Source organism: Natrix helvetica, assembly GCF_964273705.1.
Source record: "Natrix helvetica genome assembly, chromosome: 16".
NCBI classification, from domain to species: Eukaryota; Metazoa; Chordata; class Lepidosauria; order Squamata; family Natricidae; genus Natrix; species Natrix helvetica.
Genome location: NC_138563.1, coordinates 4015980 through 4031571, shown reverse-complemented (window position 1 = coordinate 4031571; position 15592 = coordinate 4015980). Strand labels below are relative to the sequence as shown.

General features: G+C 47.4%; 1 protein-coding gene across 1 annotated transcript in view; it reads right to left on the bottom strand.

Moving 5' to 3' along the window:
• Positions 1–1404: 1404 nt before the first annotated feature.
• EML3 (EMAP like 3) overlaps positions 1405–15592 on the bottom strand; it is a 32591-nt gene continuing 18403 nt past the window's right edge. Inside the window, 15 exon segments of the mRNA XM_081968133.1 lie at positions 1405–3178; positions 4233–4363; positions 5037–5135; positions 5851–5938; positions 6816–6913; positions 8393–8481; positions 8655–8722; positions 9657–9788; positions 10702–10827; positions 11517–11668; positions 11763–11901; positions 12653–12787; positions 13189–13284; positions 14495–14605; positions 14810–14879. Coding sequence (XP_081824259.1) covers positions 2987–3178; positions 4233–4363; positions 5037–5135; positions 5851–5938; positions 6816–6913; positions 8393–8481; positions 8655–8722; positions 9657–9788; positions 10702–10827; positions 11517–11668; positions 11763–11901; positions 12653–12787; positions 13189–13284; positions 14495–14605; positions 14810–14879 — 1726 coding nt within the window. The 3' untranslated portion in view covers positions 1405–2986.

The window sequence follows — 15592 nt, the reverse complement described above, 5'->3', positions numbered from 1 at the left end:
GCTTTCGGCCAACATCGGCCTTTTTCCGGAAAGGGGAAGTTAACTCTTTCCTACCCGCAGAGCTTCCTATTGGTGAAAAGGGAACAAACCCGCCCAGAACGTCTTTTCTATTGTAGGGGTCGCAACTGGGAAGCGTGCAACGACCCACGGATGAGCACGCGCACACATTGGTGAACCCTATAAAATGATAATTTGTGATCATTTTAAGACAAGTGTTTCTAAACATTAACGACCAATTTCGTTGTATTTAAGTACGACAATAAAGATTATACTTTTACATATTAGGGTTGTTTTTTTAAAGAAGAGGGGTGAACTCCCAGAATTCCCCAGCCTTCAATGCTGGGAGTTGAAGCCCACCTCTCTTAAAGGATGCTGGCTGGGGGATTCTGGGAGTTGAAGTCAAAGCATGCTGGCTGGGGAATTCTGGGAGTCCACCTTTATTAAAGCATGCTGCTTGGGGGATTCTGGGTAGTGGAGTCCATCCTTCTTAAAGCATGCTGGCTGGGAGAATCTGGCAGATGAAGTCCACCTTTATTACAACCTTGCTGGTTGGGGGATTCTGGGAGTTGAAGTCCATCTGTCTTAAAGCATGCTGGTTGGGGGATTCTGGGAGTTGAAGTCCATCTGTCTTAAAGCATGCTGGCTGGGGGATTCTGGGAGTTGAAGTCCATCTGTCTTAAAGCATGCTGGCTGGGGGATTCTGGAAGTTGAAGTCCATCTGTCTTAAAGCATGCTGGTTGGGGGATTCTGGGAGTTGAAGTCCATCTGTCTTAAAGCATGCTGGCTGGGGGATTCTGGGAGTTGAAGTCCATCTGTCTTAAAGCATGCTAACTAGGGGATTCTGGGAAGTGAAGTCCACCCATCTTAAAGTAACTTGGAATAGGGACTGCATTTCCCAGGATCCCTCAGTCACGGCCATAGTGACCTGCTTTACGACCACCACGACCTAACCATCGCAAGTTGAGAACTGCCGGTAGGTGAACCACACAGTCCAATGTTTTCGAATGGGAAGTAAATTTTGGCAGGAAAATCTCCCACGTAACTCAAAACCGGTCACACTAAACCAGGGTTAGTTTTGGTGATCTTCCCCTTGCCAAACCGAGACGATCCAGGAAAAAAAAGAGAGAAAAGCTTATCAGGGTTTGAGATGCTAACATTTTATTTCTTTCTCCAAATATCAAAACCTTCCTTTCCGGGCGCCTATTTACACGTTGGACCAAACCAGGCCCAAAATAATAGGAAAAACAGAATCACATGGTGGGGTTTTTATCCATTAAACAAAAAGTTCCCAACTTTCACCTTCTAAAACCCCCAAACAATTTTGCACTGATGGCTTGATGTGAGTTTCATTGTTCCTTCCACAAAAGCATGAATGGGTTTGCGAGTTGCTACCAAAATTAAGAAAAAAAACCCACAAATTTACTCAATTTTAGGAATTCACCAGACTTGAGAATCAGTGCTGCAAAGGTAATCCATGACTTATAACAATTCTATTCGTTTAGTGTCCGTTTGGAGTTACGCCGCCGCTGAAAAAAACTGATTGATGATCATTTTTCACACTTACGACCGTTGCGGCTTCCCCAGGGTCATGTGATCCAAGTGTGTGCATTTATGGCGGTCAAAGCATCCCGCGATCACGCGGGGATCTTTTACAGCTGGCTTCCCACCAACAAAGTCAAGGAAACATTTCTTGAACACCCTCTTGATTCAGGAGCTGGTGGCAGATTCGGACAGTGAGGAGGGTTGGGGAGGAAGATGGGCCAGTCCTGGAGTCTGGGGAAGGCTCTGAGGAGGGCTCTGTGTCGGAGGCAGAGAGGGGGCCGAGGCCGTCTGACAGTTATCAGCTGCCTTCAGAGTCAGACATCAGTGAGGCAGAAGAACAGCTGGAGCCTGCTCCCAGTGTGCGCATGCGCAGAGTTGCCAGACGAACGGAAGAGCTAAAGAACAGGGGTTGACTTGGGAGGAAGGCCACAAATGGAGGATGAATGGCCCCTTCCAGAGGAAATAAAAGAGGAGCGACAGGGGAGTGGAGTTTGCAGGAGTCCATTGGTTCACTTAATTGGTTCGGGACTCTTGGAGACTCTTGGCCAAGTTCTGCAGAGATCGGCCTGGCAGCTCTCCAAGCCAGAGAAGATCTGTGACCGTAAATCCTCCCTTGAAAGACTTTGCTGGAGGCGAAGGAGCAGAATCCACAGTCAATTAAGAAAAGGGTTTTTTCCCGGAGCGAGGAGTTGGCTTCAGGCTCTTGGGAAGACTCGCTCAGAACTGTAAGAACCTCAGTGATCTATTTAACCGCCGTGGCGAAAAGCTCACGAAACCGGGCGCCCCTCGCTGAACGACGGTGGGGGGAAGCCAGATCCGCTTAACGACTCCCCAAACGACGGCGGTGATTTTGGCTTAACACCCGTGGCCCCACACACACACGCACCCACAAAATTGTTTTTAAAAATGGTTGTAAAATGAACAAGCGCCATGCTAAAAGTATCGGAAATTCCTGCCCCCGATTGCGTCATAAGGCGAGGACTACCTGAACGGGGTGAAAGCAGCGATTCCGTGCCCCCGTCTCCTCTTAGGCTTTGAAAATCCAGAATTTTTTTTGAGGCCTGTACAGAGCGAAAGCCGAGCAAAGCCCGGGGCCAAATTTGGCCTCTTTTACCTGCTTGCTGTCTCTCAGCGGCTTCTCCCATCGTCCCAGCCCACAAGGTGGGTTTTTTTCACGCAAACGCATTTTATTGCGCGTGGCGGGTGGTTCGGCCGGGCGCGCTCCACCACGCTTTGCTGCTGCTGCCGCCCCTCACCTTGGGTTAACAATAATAAGCAAATGACGACACGGTTAGCAAACGGAAAGGAGGCCAAAACCGGTCCCTCCCCCAAAAAAGAAAAAGGGATCCTCCGATCGCCAACGCTGGAGATCACTCCCAGCATTTCCCCACCCGCGAGGACTCGCTCGCCGTCCTGGAATTTTCGCGTCCGGATTTCGGGAGCTTCAGGTGCTGGCCCCGGCTTCGTACGAGGAAACGGAGGACAGGGAGCGGCTGGCCGGAGGGCTTCCCCCCAGCACCCGCCATTGGAAGATGCTGGTGTCCTTGCCCCCCATGGAGATGAGGTGGCCGTCGTCGTGGGTGAAGCGGACGTTGGTGACGTGGCTGCCGTGTCCGGTGTAGACGTGGCTTGGTGCCTGCGGAAGATCGGGGATGTGGGGGTCGACAGGAGACATTTAGAAATCACGCTGTTTGATCGGGATGCCCCAAAACCCGAAAGGGCGGTAGGATTCTCCTGTCAATCTTAATTTGGAGGGCAGAAAAAGGCAGAGACCAATTTCACTTTTCCATTCATTTAGTGACCATTCTACCCTCAAAACGACACCGTAGGGCACTGCACGTCAGAACAACCAGACACAAGGACAGTTTGTTCCCCCTCTGTTAAGCAACGAATTCCCACAACACAAACTGTCAAACTATCTCGAAAGGCAGCCATCATCGTCATCTTCTTTTAAAGACCCCGTAATCCCTTGCCGGGTGGAGTCTGGGCGACAGAATGGAGCCGAATGTTTACTGGCCAGATGCCTTTCCTGTTGCCAGAGCGGAGTTTTGTTCGGCAGATAATATTCTCATCGGGGCCCAGAGAGAGAAATATCTGCCTCTACCTAGGATTGAACTCACAGCCTTCCGATTACGAGGCGAGAGGCTCCATCTCTAGGCCACTGCACCACTCATAGGTATTTCAGTAGTCTAGGGTGGATACCCCTAGACAACTGTCAAATCAGCACAGGTGGCCCACTCTTGCGGCATTCCCACGGTTATGGGATCAAAAATCGGCCGCTTGGCACAACTGGCATGTATTTATGACAGTTTTAGCATCCCCGGGGTCAATGTCCTTTGGCGGCCTTCTGACAAGCAAGGGGAACACCAGCTTCACTTAACAACCATCTGACTAGCTACTAACAACTGTGTTACACAAATATGAACCAGTTGCCCAGGTCTGAATTTTGATCACTTGACTGCATAGACGATGCCCCTAAGTGTGAAAAGTGGTCCTAAGTCTTTATTTTCAGTGCTCTTGTAATGTCCAATGGTCAGTAAATGAATGGTTGTAAGCCGAGGACTTGCCTGTAGACATATAATTTGTTTGAAGACGCTTCTTTCAAGGATCAGAACCATCCAACAAGGCCTCCCAACCAAAATACGTATTCATTCTTCTGCCCCCTTCTTCCTCACCGCCCGCCCCTTTACCTTGGGCTTGGCACACGGGTATTGGAAGAGATGAACTTTGCAAAAATCGTCAGCGACGGCCACCACCCGCTCATGGTGAGACCGGCACAGGGAGTTGATATCGGTGCCGTCCGAGCCGTCCGGCCAAACCCCTGAGTTTGGGAGGTTAGAGAAGAAAGAGGAAAAGGGGGAGCTTAATTGGACTGAATCGATTTGAATCAAGATCACGTGAAGGGTTAATACCACTTTATAAGGCCTTGGTAAGGCCACAGTTTTGGTCTCCACGATGCAAAAAAAGGATGCGGAGACTCTGGAGAGAGTGCAGAGAAGAGCAACAAAGGTGATTAGGGGACTGGAGGCTAAAACATATGAAGAACGGTTGCAGGAACTGGGTAGGTCTAGTTTGATGAAAAGAAGGACTAGGGGAGACAGGATAGCAGTCTTCCAATATCTCAGGGGCTGCCCCAAAGAAGAGGGAGTCAAGCTATTCTCCAAAGCACCTGAAGGGAGGACAAGAATGGAAACTAATCAAGGAGAGAAGCAACTTAGAACTAAGGAGAAAGTTCTTGACAGTGAGAACCAGTGGAACTGCTTGCCACCAGAAGTTGTGAATGCCCCAACACTGGAAATCTTTAAGAAGATGTTGGATTATCCATTTGTCTGAAGTGGTGTAAGGTTTCCTGCCTAAGCAGGGGGTTGGATTAGAAGACCTCTAAGGTCCCTTCCAACTCTGTGATTCTATTCTATTTGTGGTGCCTGCCCGTTCTGGGAGATTCTGGGCCACTGACAGAACCCCAAACTTAAAAAAACAATTAAAATAGTTACCAAAGACATGGAAACCCAATACACAGGTGTAGGAGGCCCATTCTCGGTCCCTGTTATCAAACCGATTCCGTACCAGCTTGCAACCTTTGGTCACCTCCCCTGAAAGCAAATCACTTCTATTATTATTATTATTATTATTATTATTATTATTATTATTATTATTATTATTATTATTATTATTAATTATTATTATTATTTGGATAGTTTCTCTCCCGCCTTCATTTACTTATTTATTTTTCAAGTAACTCAAGGTGCTAGACCTACTTAAGGCACTTTCCTCCTATTTGCCCCACACTGACAACCCTGCGGGATGGGTGGCTGAGAGGGAGGGATTGGTCCAAGGTCCGCCCAGCTGACTTTCATGCCTAAGGCGAGACTAGAACTCCCAGTCTCCTGGTGATTGGCCCAAAGTCACCTACTTGGCTTTTGTAGCTAAATTGGGACTAGAACTCCCAGTCTCCTGGTGATTGGCCCAAAATCACCTAGCTGACTCTTGTAGCTAAAGTGGGACTAGAACTCCCAGTCTCCTGGTGATTGGCCCAAAGTCCCTCAGTTGGCTTTCATGTCTAAGGCATGTCTAAAACTCACTATCTCCTGGTGATTGGTCTAAAGTCACCCAGTTGGCTTTCATGCCAAAGGCAGAACTAGAACTCACATCTCCTGGTTTCTACGTGGCATGGTGCTCTCCCCACTGGATCAAACTCTCTCTCTCTCTCTGTCTTTCTCTCTCTCTCTCTCTCTCTCTTTAGCTAGCTAGCTAGCTATATGTTTGTGAGAATAAAGCCAGCAGTTGCATTTTAAAAAGTAAACTCACAATACAAAATTTCATAATCTCCGGAATTGGACATGATGAATTTTCCATCCTTGGACCAATCCAGATGTGTGATGAAACTAGAGTGTCCCTGAAATGAGAGGGGGGGGGGGAAGAGCAAAAACCTTTTATTGTGACTATCAAAGAGATCGATTATCTGATAATTTCAGAGTGGCAAGACAAGAACGGATAAGAAAAAAAGCAGAATCGGGCCAAAAGACCTAAAATGCCAAACTAAATAAATTAAAAACATGTTTTCACACGTTTACTAAACCGTAATTCTCCTTTCGGGCTACGATAGAACGAAGGTTACATTTTCCCCTTACGTCAACAGAATAGTTTATTTTCTTTCATCTGGCGCTTTTAATTCGCTTTTTTGAATGGCTTTTTAAATAAACTTCTGTGTTTTTTTTTTACGCTCGTCAGTGGCCCAGAGTTATTTGATTTAAGATGAGCGCCCATAATAATTTGCATAATAAATAAACAACCAAACTCCCAGGAGGAAATTCCTGATGTCTGTCTATCTTTCTTTCTTTCTTTCTTTCTTTCTTTCTTTCTTTCTTTCTTTCTTTCTTTCTTTCTTTCTTTCTTTCTTCCTTCCTTCCTTCCTTCCTTCCTCCCTCCCTCCCTCCCTCCTTTCTTTCTTTCTTTCTTTCTTTCTTTCCACCACCCAAATCTGGCTTGTTCTATCTACTGTGTTTTCCTGAAAATAAGACAGGGTCTTATTTTCTTTTGACCCCCCCCCCCCCCGAAATAAGCGCTTGGCCTAATTTTCTGGGACGTCTTATTATTTTTGAGGTGCAGGAGGCGGCGAGCGTGGTCACCTCGTGGCTGCTGCAATATTTGCAATATTTTCCGGGAGGGCTTATATTTTAGCGCATGCGCTCAAAAGCCCCAACTGGGCTTATTATCCGAGGGAGGCCTTATTTTCGGGGAAACAGGGTACGTTCCTTGCCCTTCAAGCTCACCGTGCAGCGGCCAAAACGAGTATATTTATGCTCTTTCTCTTCCACGCTATATATATAGATGAAGTTGTCATGGGAACCGATGGCCAAAAACTCTCCATCTAGAGAGAGAGAGAGAGAGAGAGAGATAGATTAAAAAAAACAAAACCAAGTTTAAAGTAGGAAGGAGAAGGGAAGTCGGCGATCTCCATCAGCAAAGGAATTGTGATCAGTGGCGGATTTCAACCAGTTTGGACCAGTTCAGCCAAACCGGTAGTAGCTTGGTGGCCTGGGTCGCTGGAACTGGTAGCGACCCAGGTCTCCCACGCCCCCGAACTGCTTCTCCGGGACACACCGAAGATGCCACCATCTTAATTTTAGTTGTACGCAAAGTGCTCCCTTGAGCAAACAGTCCCCCCCACTGGGTTGCATAGTCATCCAGATGTTGGATTCCAGGGTAGGATCTCAGATCGCCCGGCTGGAAAATGTGATTTATGACACAGACGGAGGGGGGGGAGAAACAGGGTCAAAGTTGAACTGTAAACTACGTGAGGCAGAGTTGACCTCATTCGTGTAGAGGCCGACACGCTGCTCCTAATAAATAACTGGTTTTCTTTTGAAACTTGGCTCGAGGCTCATGAATTAATTAGGGCATCTGTCGGGAACCTGGACAGTGACTGGATTGGGCATTTTCATCCACTGATCGAACCAAGAATCTGGGATGATGTGACCAGATCAGAAGTGAAGAAAACAGCTGGCCAGCTGATTAACAGTGAAGACAGAGCCTAAGATATGATCTCGCTCCCTGTTTCTCTGCTTCTCCTTCACCAACGAAGAAAAACCCACGTAAATTGTAGAGCATATTTGTAGCTCAGGATTGAAAGCTGGGGGTTACAGATGTTCTCAGAGCTTGTTCGTTTTCTTGCAGACGTTATGCTGCCAAGCTATATAACATCATCAGTCCTAGGGGGAGTGAACTGTGCCGGCTGTTTATAGAAGTAGCTTGTCCCACCCAGATTTAGTTCAGATGTATTTTCTAACACCTAGATTAGCAGGAAACAGCACCAGATGACTAATCAAAGAAAAAATAAGGGAGGGAGGGAAAGAAAGGAGGAAGGAAGGAGGGAGGGAAGAAGGAAGGAAAAGAAAGGGAGGGAGGGTGAAAGGAAGGAGTGAGTATGGATGTAATGGAGGGAGGTAGGGAAGAGGGAGAGAAGGAGAGAAGGAAAGGGAGAAATAGAGAAGGAAGAAGGGAGGGAGGAAGAAAGGAAGGAAGGAGGAAGTATGGATTTAATGGAGGGAGGGAAGGTGGGAAAAGGAATCGAAGGAGGGAAGCAAAGGGAGAAATAGAGAAGGAAGGGAGGGGGCGAGGAAGGAAGGAAGGAGTAGGGATGTAATGAGGAGAGGGACAGAAGAGAAGGAAGGAAGGAAGGAAGGAAGGAAGGACATCCCAAGACTACTAGAGAAAGCAATTATATTTAAATAAGCTGACCACTTCACTCCGCGCCGGTAATGAAACGTCTGCAGGAAAACAACGAAGTTCAGAGAATACCAAGAACTCAACAAACAGGAAAAGATCAAAAGTAAGTTGAGCATCTCACCTGGGGAGTAGCGTACGACAGACAGCTGCTCGTTTCCATCCGTGTAGCTGGACAACACCTGTCGTGTTTTGGTGTCCAGCACCAGCCACCTGAGAGAGATAAAAAGGGCCATTTGTAAGTTTGATTCTTTTTTTCCACCTGTGGTTTTAGCAGCTATGGAAAATGTGAAATCCACTCCAGCCCAGCTGGGACCAATAGGAAGGGTCACCAACCCTGCTGAGTCCCATGGTGGATGGCCAGGGAGGGGAGGGGAGGTACTTACCGTCCAGTGCTGAGTCCCACAGTCACCACTTTCCCACTGGGGTGGAAATCAGCGCAGAGTCCTGTTTCCTGGGGAGTGAAAGAGAGAGAGAGAGAAAGAAAGAGAGAGAGAGAGACAGAAAGAGAGAGACAGAGACAGAGAGCCAAAAGAGAAGAGAGAGAGAGAGAGAGAGAGAGAAAGAAAAGAGAGAGGAGAGAGAAAGAGACAGAGAGAGATAGAGAGAGGAGAGAGAGAGGAGAGGAGAGAGAGACAGAAAGAGAGTGACAGAGAGAGAGAGAGAGAAAGAGAGAGAGAGAAAGAGGAGAGACAGAGACAGAGAGGGGAGAGAGAAAAGAGAGAGAGAGAAAGAGAAGAGAGACAGAGACAGAGAGACAAAGAGAGAAGAGAGAGAGAGAGAGAGAGAAAAGAGGGAGAGAGAGAGAGAGAGGAGAGAGAAAGAAAAGAGAGAGGAGAGAGAAAGAGACAGAGAGAGACAGAGAGAGGAGAGAGAGAGTGACAGGGAGAGGAGAGAGAGAGAGACAGAGAGGAGAGAGACAGATAGAGAGACAGACAGACACAGAGAGAGACAAAAAACAGACAGAGACAGAGAGACAGAGAAATATATGTAAGATTTCTTCCCACCAGATAGTAAAAGTAATGGTAAAGGTTCCCCTCACACATCTGTGCCGGTCGTTCCTGACTCTAGGGGGGCGCTGCTCATTTCCGTTTCAAAGCCGAAGAGCCAGCTGTGGTCCGAAGACGTCTCTGTGGTCATGTGGCCAGCATGACTAAACACCGAAGGTGCACGGAACACTGTTCCCTTCCCACCAAAGGTGGTCCCTGTTTTTCTCCTTGCATTTTTTACGTGCTTTCGAACTGCTCGGTTGGCAGAAGCTGGGACAAGTTACGGGAGCTCACCCCGTTACGCGGTGCTCGGTATTCGAACCGCCGAACTGCCAACCTTTCTGATCGAAAAGCTCAGCGGACTGCGCCAGCGCCTCCCCCTCCCGCCAGATCCAGTACCTCTAAGGTGAGGCTCCAAGCCATCATATGTTCACTACCATCCCACAGGCAGAGTTGCTTGTCGTAACCACAAGTCACAAAAAGATCCCGGGAGGGGTGAGTCCCCAGGCCCCAGAGCTCGTCTGTGTGGCCCTGCAAAGGAAGAGAACCGAGTTGCAGCCAAGAAAGTTTGGCGAGCCTTAAAGAGAACAAGGACTAAGGGGAGACATGATAGCAGTCTTCTGATATCTCAGGGGCTGCCCCAAAGAAGAGGGAGTCAAGCTATTCTCCAAGGCACCTGAGGGCAGGACAAGAAGCAATGGGTGGAAACTAATCAAGGAGAGAAGCAACTTAGAACTGAGGAGAAACTTCCTGACAGTTAGAACAATTAATCAGTGGGACAGAAGTTGCCTCCAGAAGTTGTGAATGCCCCAACACTGGAAGTCTCGAAGAAGATGTTGGATAGCTATTTGTCTGAAACGGTATAGGACGGTTCTCCTGCTTGAGCAGGGGGCTGGACTAGAAGATCTCCAAGGTCCCTTCCAGCTCATTCCGTTCTATTCTATTTTCTATTCTATTCTCTCATCTTTCATTCTTAATTCTACTCTACTCTACTCTATTCTTTCATTCTTAATTCTATTCTATTCTCTCCTCTTTTCTCTTCTTTCATTCTCTACTGTATTCGATTCTTTCATTCTTAATTCTCTTCTCTTCTCTCCTTTTTCATTCTTTATTCTACTTAACTCTCCTCTACTCTATTCTTTCATTCTTTATTCTACTCTATTCGATTCTTTCATTCTTAATTCTATTCTACTCTATTCTCTCCTCTTCTCTCTTATTTTATTCTTTATTCTACTCAACTCTATTCGATTCTTTCATTCTTAATTCTATTCTATTCTCTTTTCTATTCTTTCATTCTTTATTCTACTCTATTCTATACTTTCATTCTTAATTCTCTTCTCTCTTCTTTCATTCTTTATTCTACTCTACTCTATATTCTATTGTAAAGTGGGAGGTAGGAGGAGGACCTAGGGGGGGTTGGCTTTGGGGGGGGGTCTCTGCTCACCTGGATGATGGGTTTGAAGCCCTCGGCCAAACTGCCGCGAAGCAGGGCGTTGCGTGTGGTCCCCACCAAAAGCTCCCCGCTCTGGCCTTCCGCGATGGTGCGAACGGCACCGAATTGCTCCGGTATCTGAGCGGAAAGTTTTAAAAAATAGTTCAAAATGAGAATAGGTACAAACATGCAACCCCCACCCCACCCCCCCTTTTTTAAAAAAAAGATGCACGGGTGTTCCCCTCCCAATCAGCAAGATGGACATTAAAGTGAGCCACGTCCATTTGGACGGCCTCGATTGCCATGGGCCATTAAGCGAGTCTCCTGCAAACTCCACTCCCCTGTCGCTCCTCTTTTATTTCCTCTGGGAGGGGCCATTCATCATCCACCTGTGGCCTTACTCCCAAGTCGACCCCTGTTCTTTAGCTGTTCCCTTCGTCTGGCAGCTCTGCGCATGCGCACACTGGGAACAGGCTCCAGCTGTTCTTCTGCCTCACTGATGTCTGACTCCGAAGGCAGCTGATAACTGTCAGACAGCCCTGGCCCCCTCTCTGCCTCCAACACAGAGCCCGCCTTCCCCAGACTCTAGGACTGGCCCAGGTTCCTCCCCAACCCTCCTCACTGTCCGAATCTGCTGGACTAGTATTCATAACTTTGTTTCCCTGAGATAGACCACCTCAAAGGGCTAACAATCCCCTTCTGAGACTTTGCAAGGCCCTAGTCCCCATTAGAGAGGGGAAACAAATATGCCAAGCAACTTGTGCTGAGGTGCCCCTCCTGAAGTCTGTTTCCCCCCCCCCGCCACACACACACACAAACACGCTTACCTCCACCTCCTGCAGGACAGTGAGGAGGGGGCTCCACTGAACCAAACGACGGTCCTTGCCACCCCCGCTCAGCACGGAGCCATCATGGCACAGGCAGAGACAGAAGATGCTTCCCTCGTGAGCGTGGGTCTGCTTGCTGATCTGATAGGTCTCTGCGAGAGGAAGGAAAGACGGCCCCACAATTGCCATCTAACGTCCATCTTCCCCATCCGGACGACAGTCCCCGGCCTCTCCCAACTGGCCTACCTTTCGCCCCCTTGCCCAAGGTGCGAATGTCGGCCGCCGCCCTGGCCCAGGTCAGGATGTTGCCTTCGGAATCTCCGGTGAGGACGTCCCCGTTGGTGTCGAACACAAAGCACTGGATGAATTTGGGTTTCTTGTATTTCTGGGAAGGGAAACCGAGGGGAAGAGGAAAGGTGGGTCAAAATCAAAATTGTTTGTCTGTCTTTCTGTTTATCTCTAATCTAATCTATCTATCTATCTATCTATCTATCTATCTATCTATCTATCTATCTATCTATCTATCTATTATCTATCTATCTATCTATCATCATCTACTTACCTACCTACCTACCTACCTACCTACCTGTTTACCTTTATACTATATCTAGAGTATCTCTATATATCTTTATCTATCATCTATCATCTATCTATCTATCTATCTATCTATCTATCTATCTATCTATCTATCTATCTATCTATTTAATATTTATCTATTTATCTATCATCTATCTATCTATCTATCTATCTATCTATCTATCTATCCATCCATCCATCCATCCATCCCTTTATCTATACTATATCTAGAGTATCTCTATATATCTTTATATCTTTATATCTATCTATCTATCTATCTATCTATCTATCTATCTATCTATCTATCTATCTCTTTATCTTTATACTATATATATATATATATATCTTATCTATCATCTATCTATCTATCATCTATCTATCTATCTATCTATCTATCTATCTATCTATCTATCTATCTATCTATCTATCATCTATCCATCCATCTCTTTATCTATACTATATCTAGAGTATCTCTATATATCTTTATATCTATCATCTATCATCTATCTATCTCTAGCCATCCACCCACCCATCCATCCATCCATCCAAGATTCTTTTACCCCAAAGATCCCCTGTTTCTTGGTTAAGCTGCTTCCCACCCAGGTCCAGAAATAGACGTGGGATTTTCCAGCGGTGATGATGTTGCTACTGTCTTGGGGATTAAACTCCACCATCAGGACGGATTCATTGGTGCTCTGGATAGGAAAAGGAAGAGCAAAAAAAATCGATGGGATCCTTCAGGATTCATTCACCTGTGCGCAACGGATGGATCCCGCGGGATCAAAATCCCAAGTCACGGGTGCAGCCGTCATGCCTGCAAATATAGGTCGCCCTCGGTTACGTCCACAATTGAGCCCGCTGCTAAGCGAGACAGTTGTTAAGGGAGTTTTTGCCCTATTTTATGACCGTTTCTTGCCACTGTGGCTAAAAGTGGATCCCCACGGTTGTTAAGTTAGTGACACGGTCGTTCAATGAATTGACTTTGCTGGTCAGGTATGCTTCCATTCCTACATGCTCCTCCCACTTAAAAAAACAAAAACATCTGCCTTACAAGCCAGTAAGAGCCACCCCACATCTGGCTTTTTCCACCCCTCACCTTGATTTCGGCGTGCTTGGTGCCACGGACACAATCCCACACGGACAGCATGTGTTCATTGGACTCATCAATCACACACAGGTAGGCGCCCTCATCCTGATGGGGGGGGGGGAGGGAAAGAACGGCAGGTCAGGTTGGAATGGTATGCGGGAAAGACCTTGAGGGATGGATGAAAAGATGCCATCGAAGGAACAGGCAGATAAGAGACAGCTGAGCCCACAACTGCCTAACGGACGGAGAAAAGGGCTCAGAAAGGACCCTCTCTAATTTCCCAGGATGTAAAGGAGGAAGTCTTAGGGAGTCAGGGTTCGAGATCCTGTCCAGGAACAGGCAGTTAAGAGACAGCTGGGCTAATGGGACAAGCTCAGAAGGGGCCCTCCCTAGTTTCTCAGGCTGTAAAGGAGATGGTGTAATAATGTGTGAGAAAGACCTTGAGGGATGGATGAAAAGATGCCAAGGGAAGGGTTAGATAAGAGATGGCCGAACCCTCAGCTGCATAATGGATGGAGAAAGAGGTTCAGAAGGAACCCTCCCTAGTTTCTCGGACTGTAAAGGAGATGGCTGTAATAGTGTGTGGGAAAGACCTTGGGGGATGGATGAAAAGATGCCACTGAAGGCAGATAAGAGACAACTGAGCCCACATCTGCATAATGGACGGAGAAAAGGACTCAGAAGGGACCCTCCCTAGTTTCCCAGGCTGTAAAGGAGATGGCTGTAATAGTATGTGTGAAAGACCTTGAGGGCTAGATGAAAAGATGCCAAGGGAAGGGTCAGATAAGAGAGGGACAATCTCTCAGCTGCAATAATGGATATAGAAAGAGGCTCAGAAGGGACCCTCCCTAGTATCTTCAGATGTAAAGGAGAAAGACCCTGGGAGACTGGACGAAGGAACGCTGCCAAGGGAAAAGTTAGATAAGAGACAGCTGAGCCCTCGGCTGCACAATGGATGGAGAAAGAGGCTCAGAAGGGACCCTCCCTAGTTTCTCAGGCTGTAAAGGAGACAGTGGAGATTTGTACTTTCGGATGTGCTAGATTCTATTAATGTAGCTTTAGGCAACTGGCAGATAAGAGGCAGCTGAGCCCTCGGCTGCACAATGGATTGGCTCAGAAGGGGATTTTTTTTTGAGGGGGTTGTAAAAAAGACAGCTAGAATGTGAGGGGAAAAAAAACTTGGGAGATGGGGTGAAGAGATGCCGCCAAGGGTGCAACCCAACACCGCAATCCGGATTGAGAGGTTCTGCAAAAGTGAGGGGGTTTATTCTTCCTTTCCAGCCTCCCTTTCAAGCAGGGGGGACTTAACACTTACCGCCGTGGAGAAGGCCAGGGACCCAACGCCTCTCTCGAAGCTGCCCAGACCGATTTGCTGTAAGGTCAGAAGCGTGATGGAGTCCCAGATGTGAACGAAGGGCTGCAGCGGCTGCAGGAAAGATCCCACCCCCCCAAAAAAAAACCCATATTAGCATTTCTGAGCATCAAAGCTGAAACAGGAGAAAAAGAATGTCTACAGCTGGGGTTGTTTTGGTTTTGTTTTGCAATTTTTTTTTAATTGTTTTGTTACAAATTTTAAATTCTTTTTACAAACTAGCTATAGCATTCCTGACTGTGCTAACAGTGGGGTTACCTTGCCGTCTTTGTCCACGCCGGCCATCTGCCCCGAGGCCACACGGACTCCGTCAGGATGCACTGCAAGGCTACGACAAATGTACAAAATTGGTCTGGGGAAACCCTTGGAAACCTTTTCAAAGTCTATCCAACATCGAAGGAGAAACCAGGAGACAAGGAGTTCTAGTCCTGCCTTCGGCATGAAAGCCGGTTGGGTGACTTTGGAAGTCACCAGGAGACAGTGAGTTCTAGTTCCTCATTAGGCATGAAAGCCAGCTGGGTGACTTTGGTCAATCGTCAAGGAGAAGGTGAGTTCTAGTCTCACGTTAAGCATGGAAGCCATTTGGATGACTTTGAGCCAATCACCAGGAGCCTGCGAGTTCTAGTTCCTGCTTAGGCATGAAAGCCAGCTGGGTGACTTTGGGCCAATCACCCGAAGCCTGGGAATTCTAGTTCCTCATTAGGCATGAAAGGCATCTGGGTGGCTTTTGCACCAATCACCAGGGTACGGTGAGTTCTAGTCCCGCCTTGGACAGGAAATCTGAAGACTGGGAGTTCTAGTTCCTCATTAAGCATGAAAACCATCTGGGTGGCTTTGGGCCAATCACCCAGAAACTGGGAGTTCTAGTTCCTCATTAGGCATGAAAGCCAGCTGGGTGACTTTGGGCCAATCACCAGAAGCCTGGGAGTTCTAGTTTCTCATTAGGCATGAAAGCCATCTGGGCGGCTTTTACGCTAATCACCAGGAGCCTGCGAGTTCTAGTCCCGCCTCAGACAGGAAAGCTAACTGGGTGACTCTGCG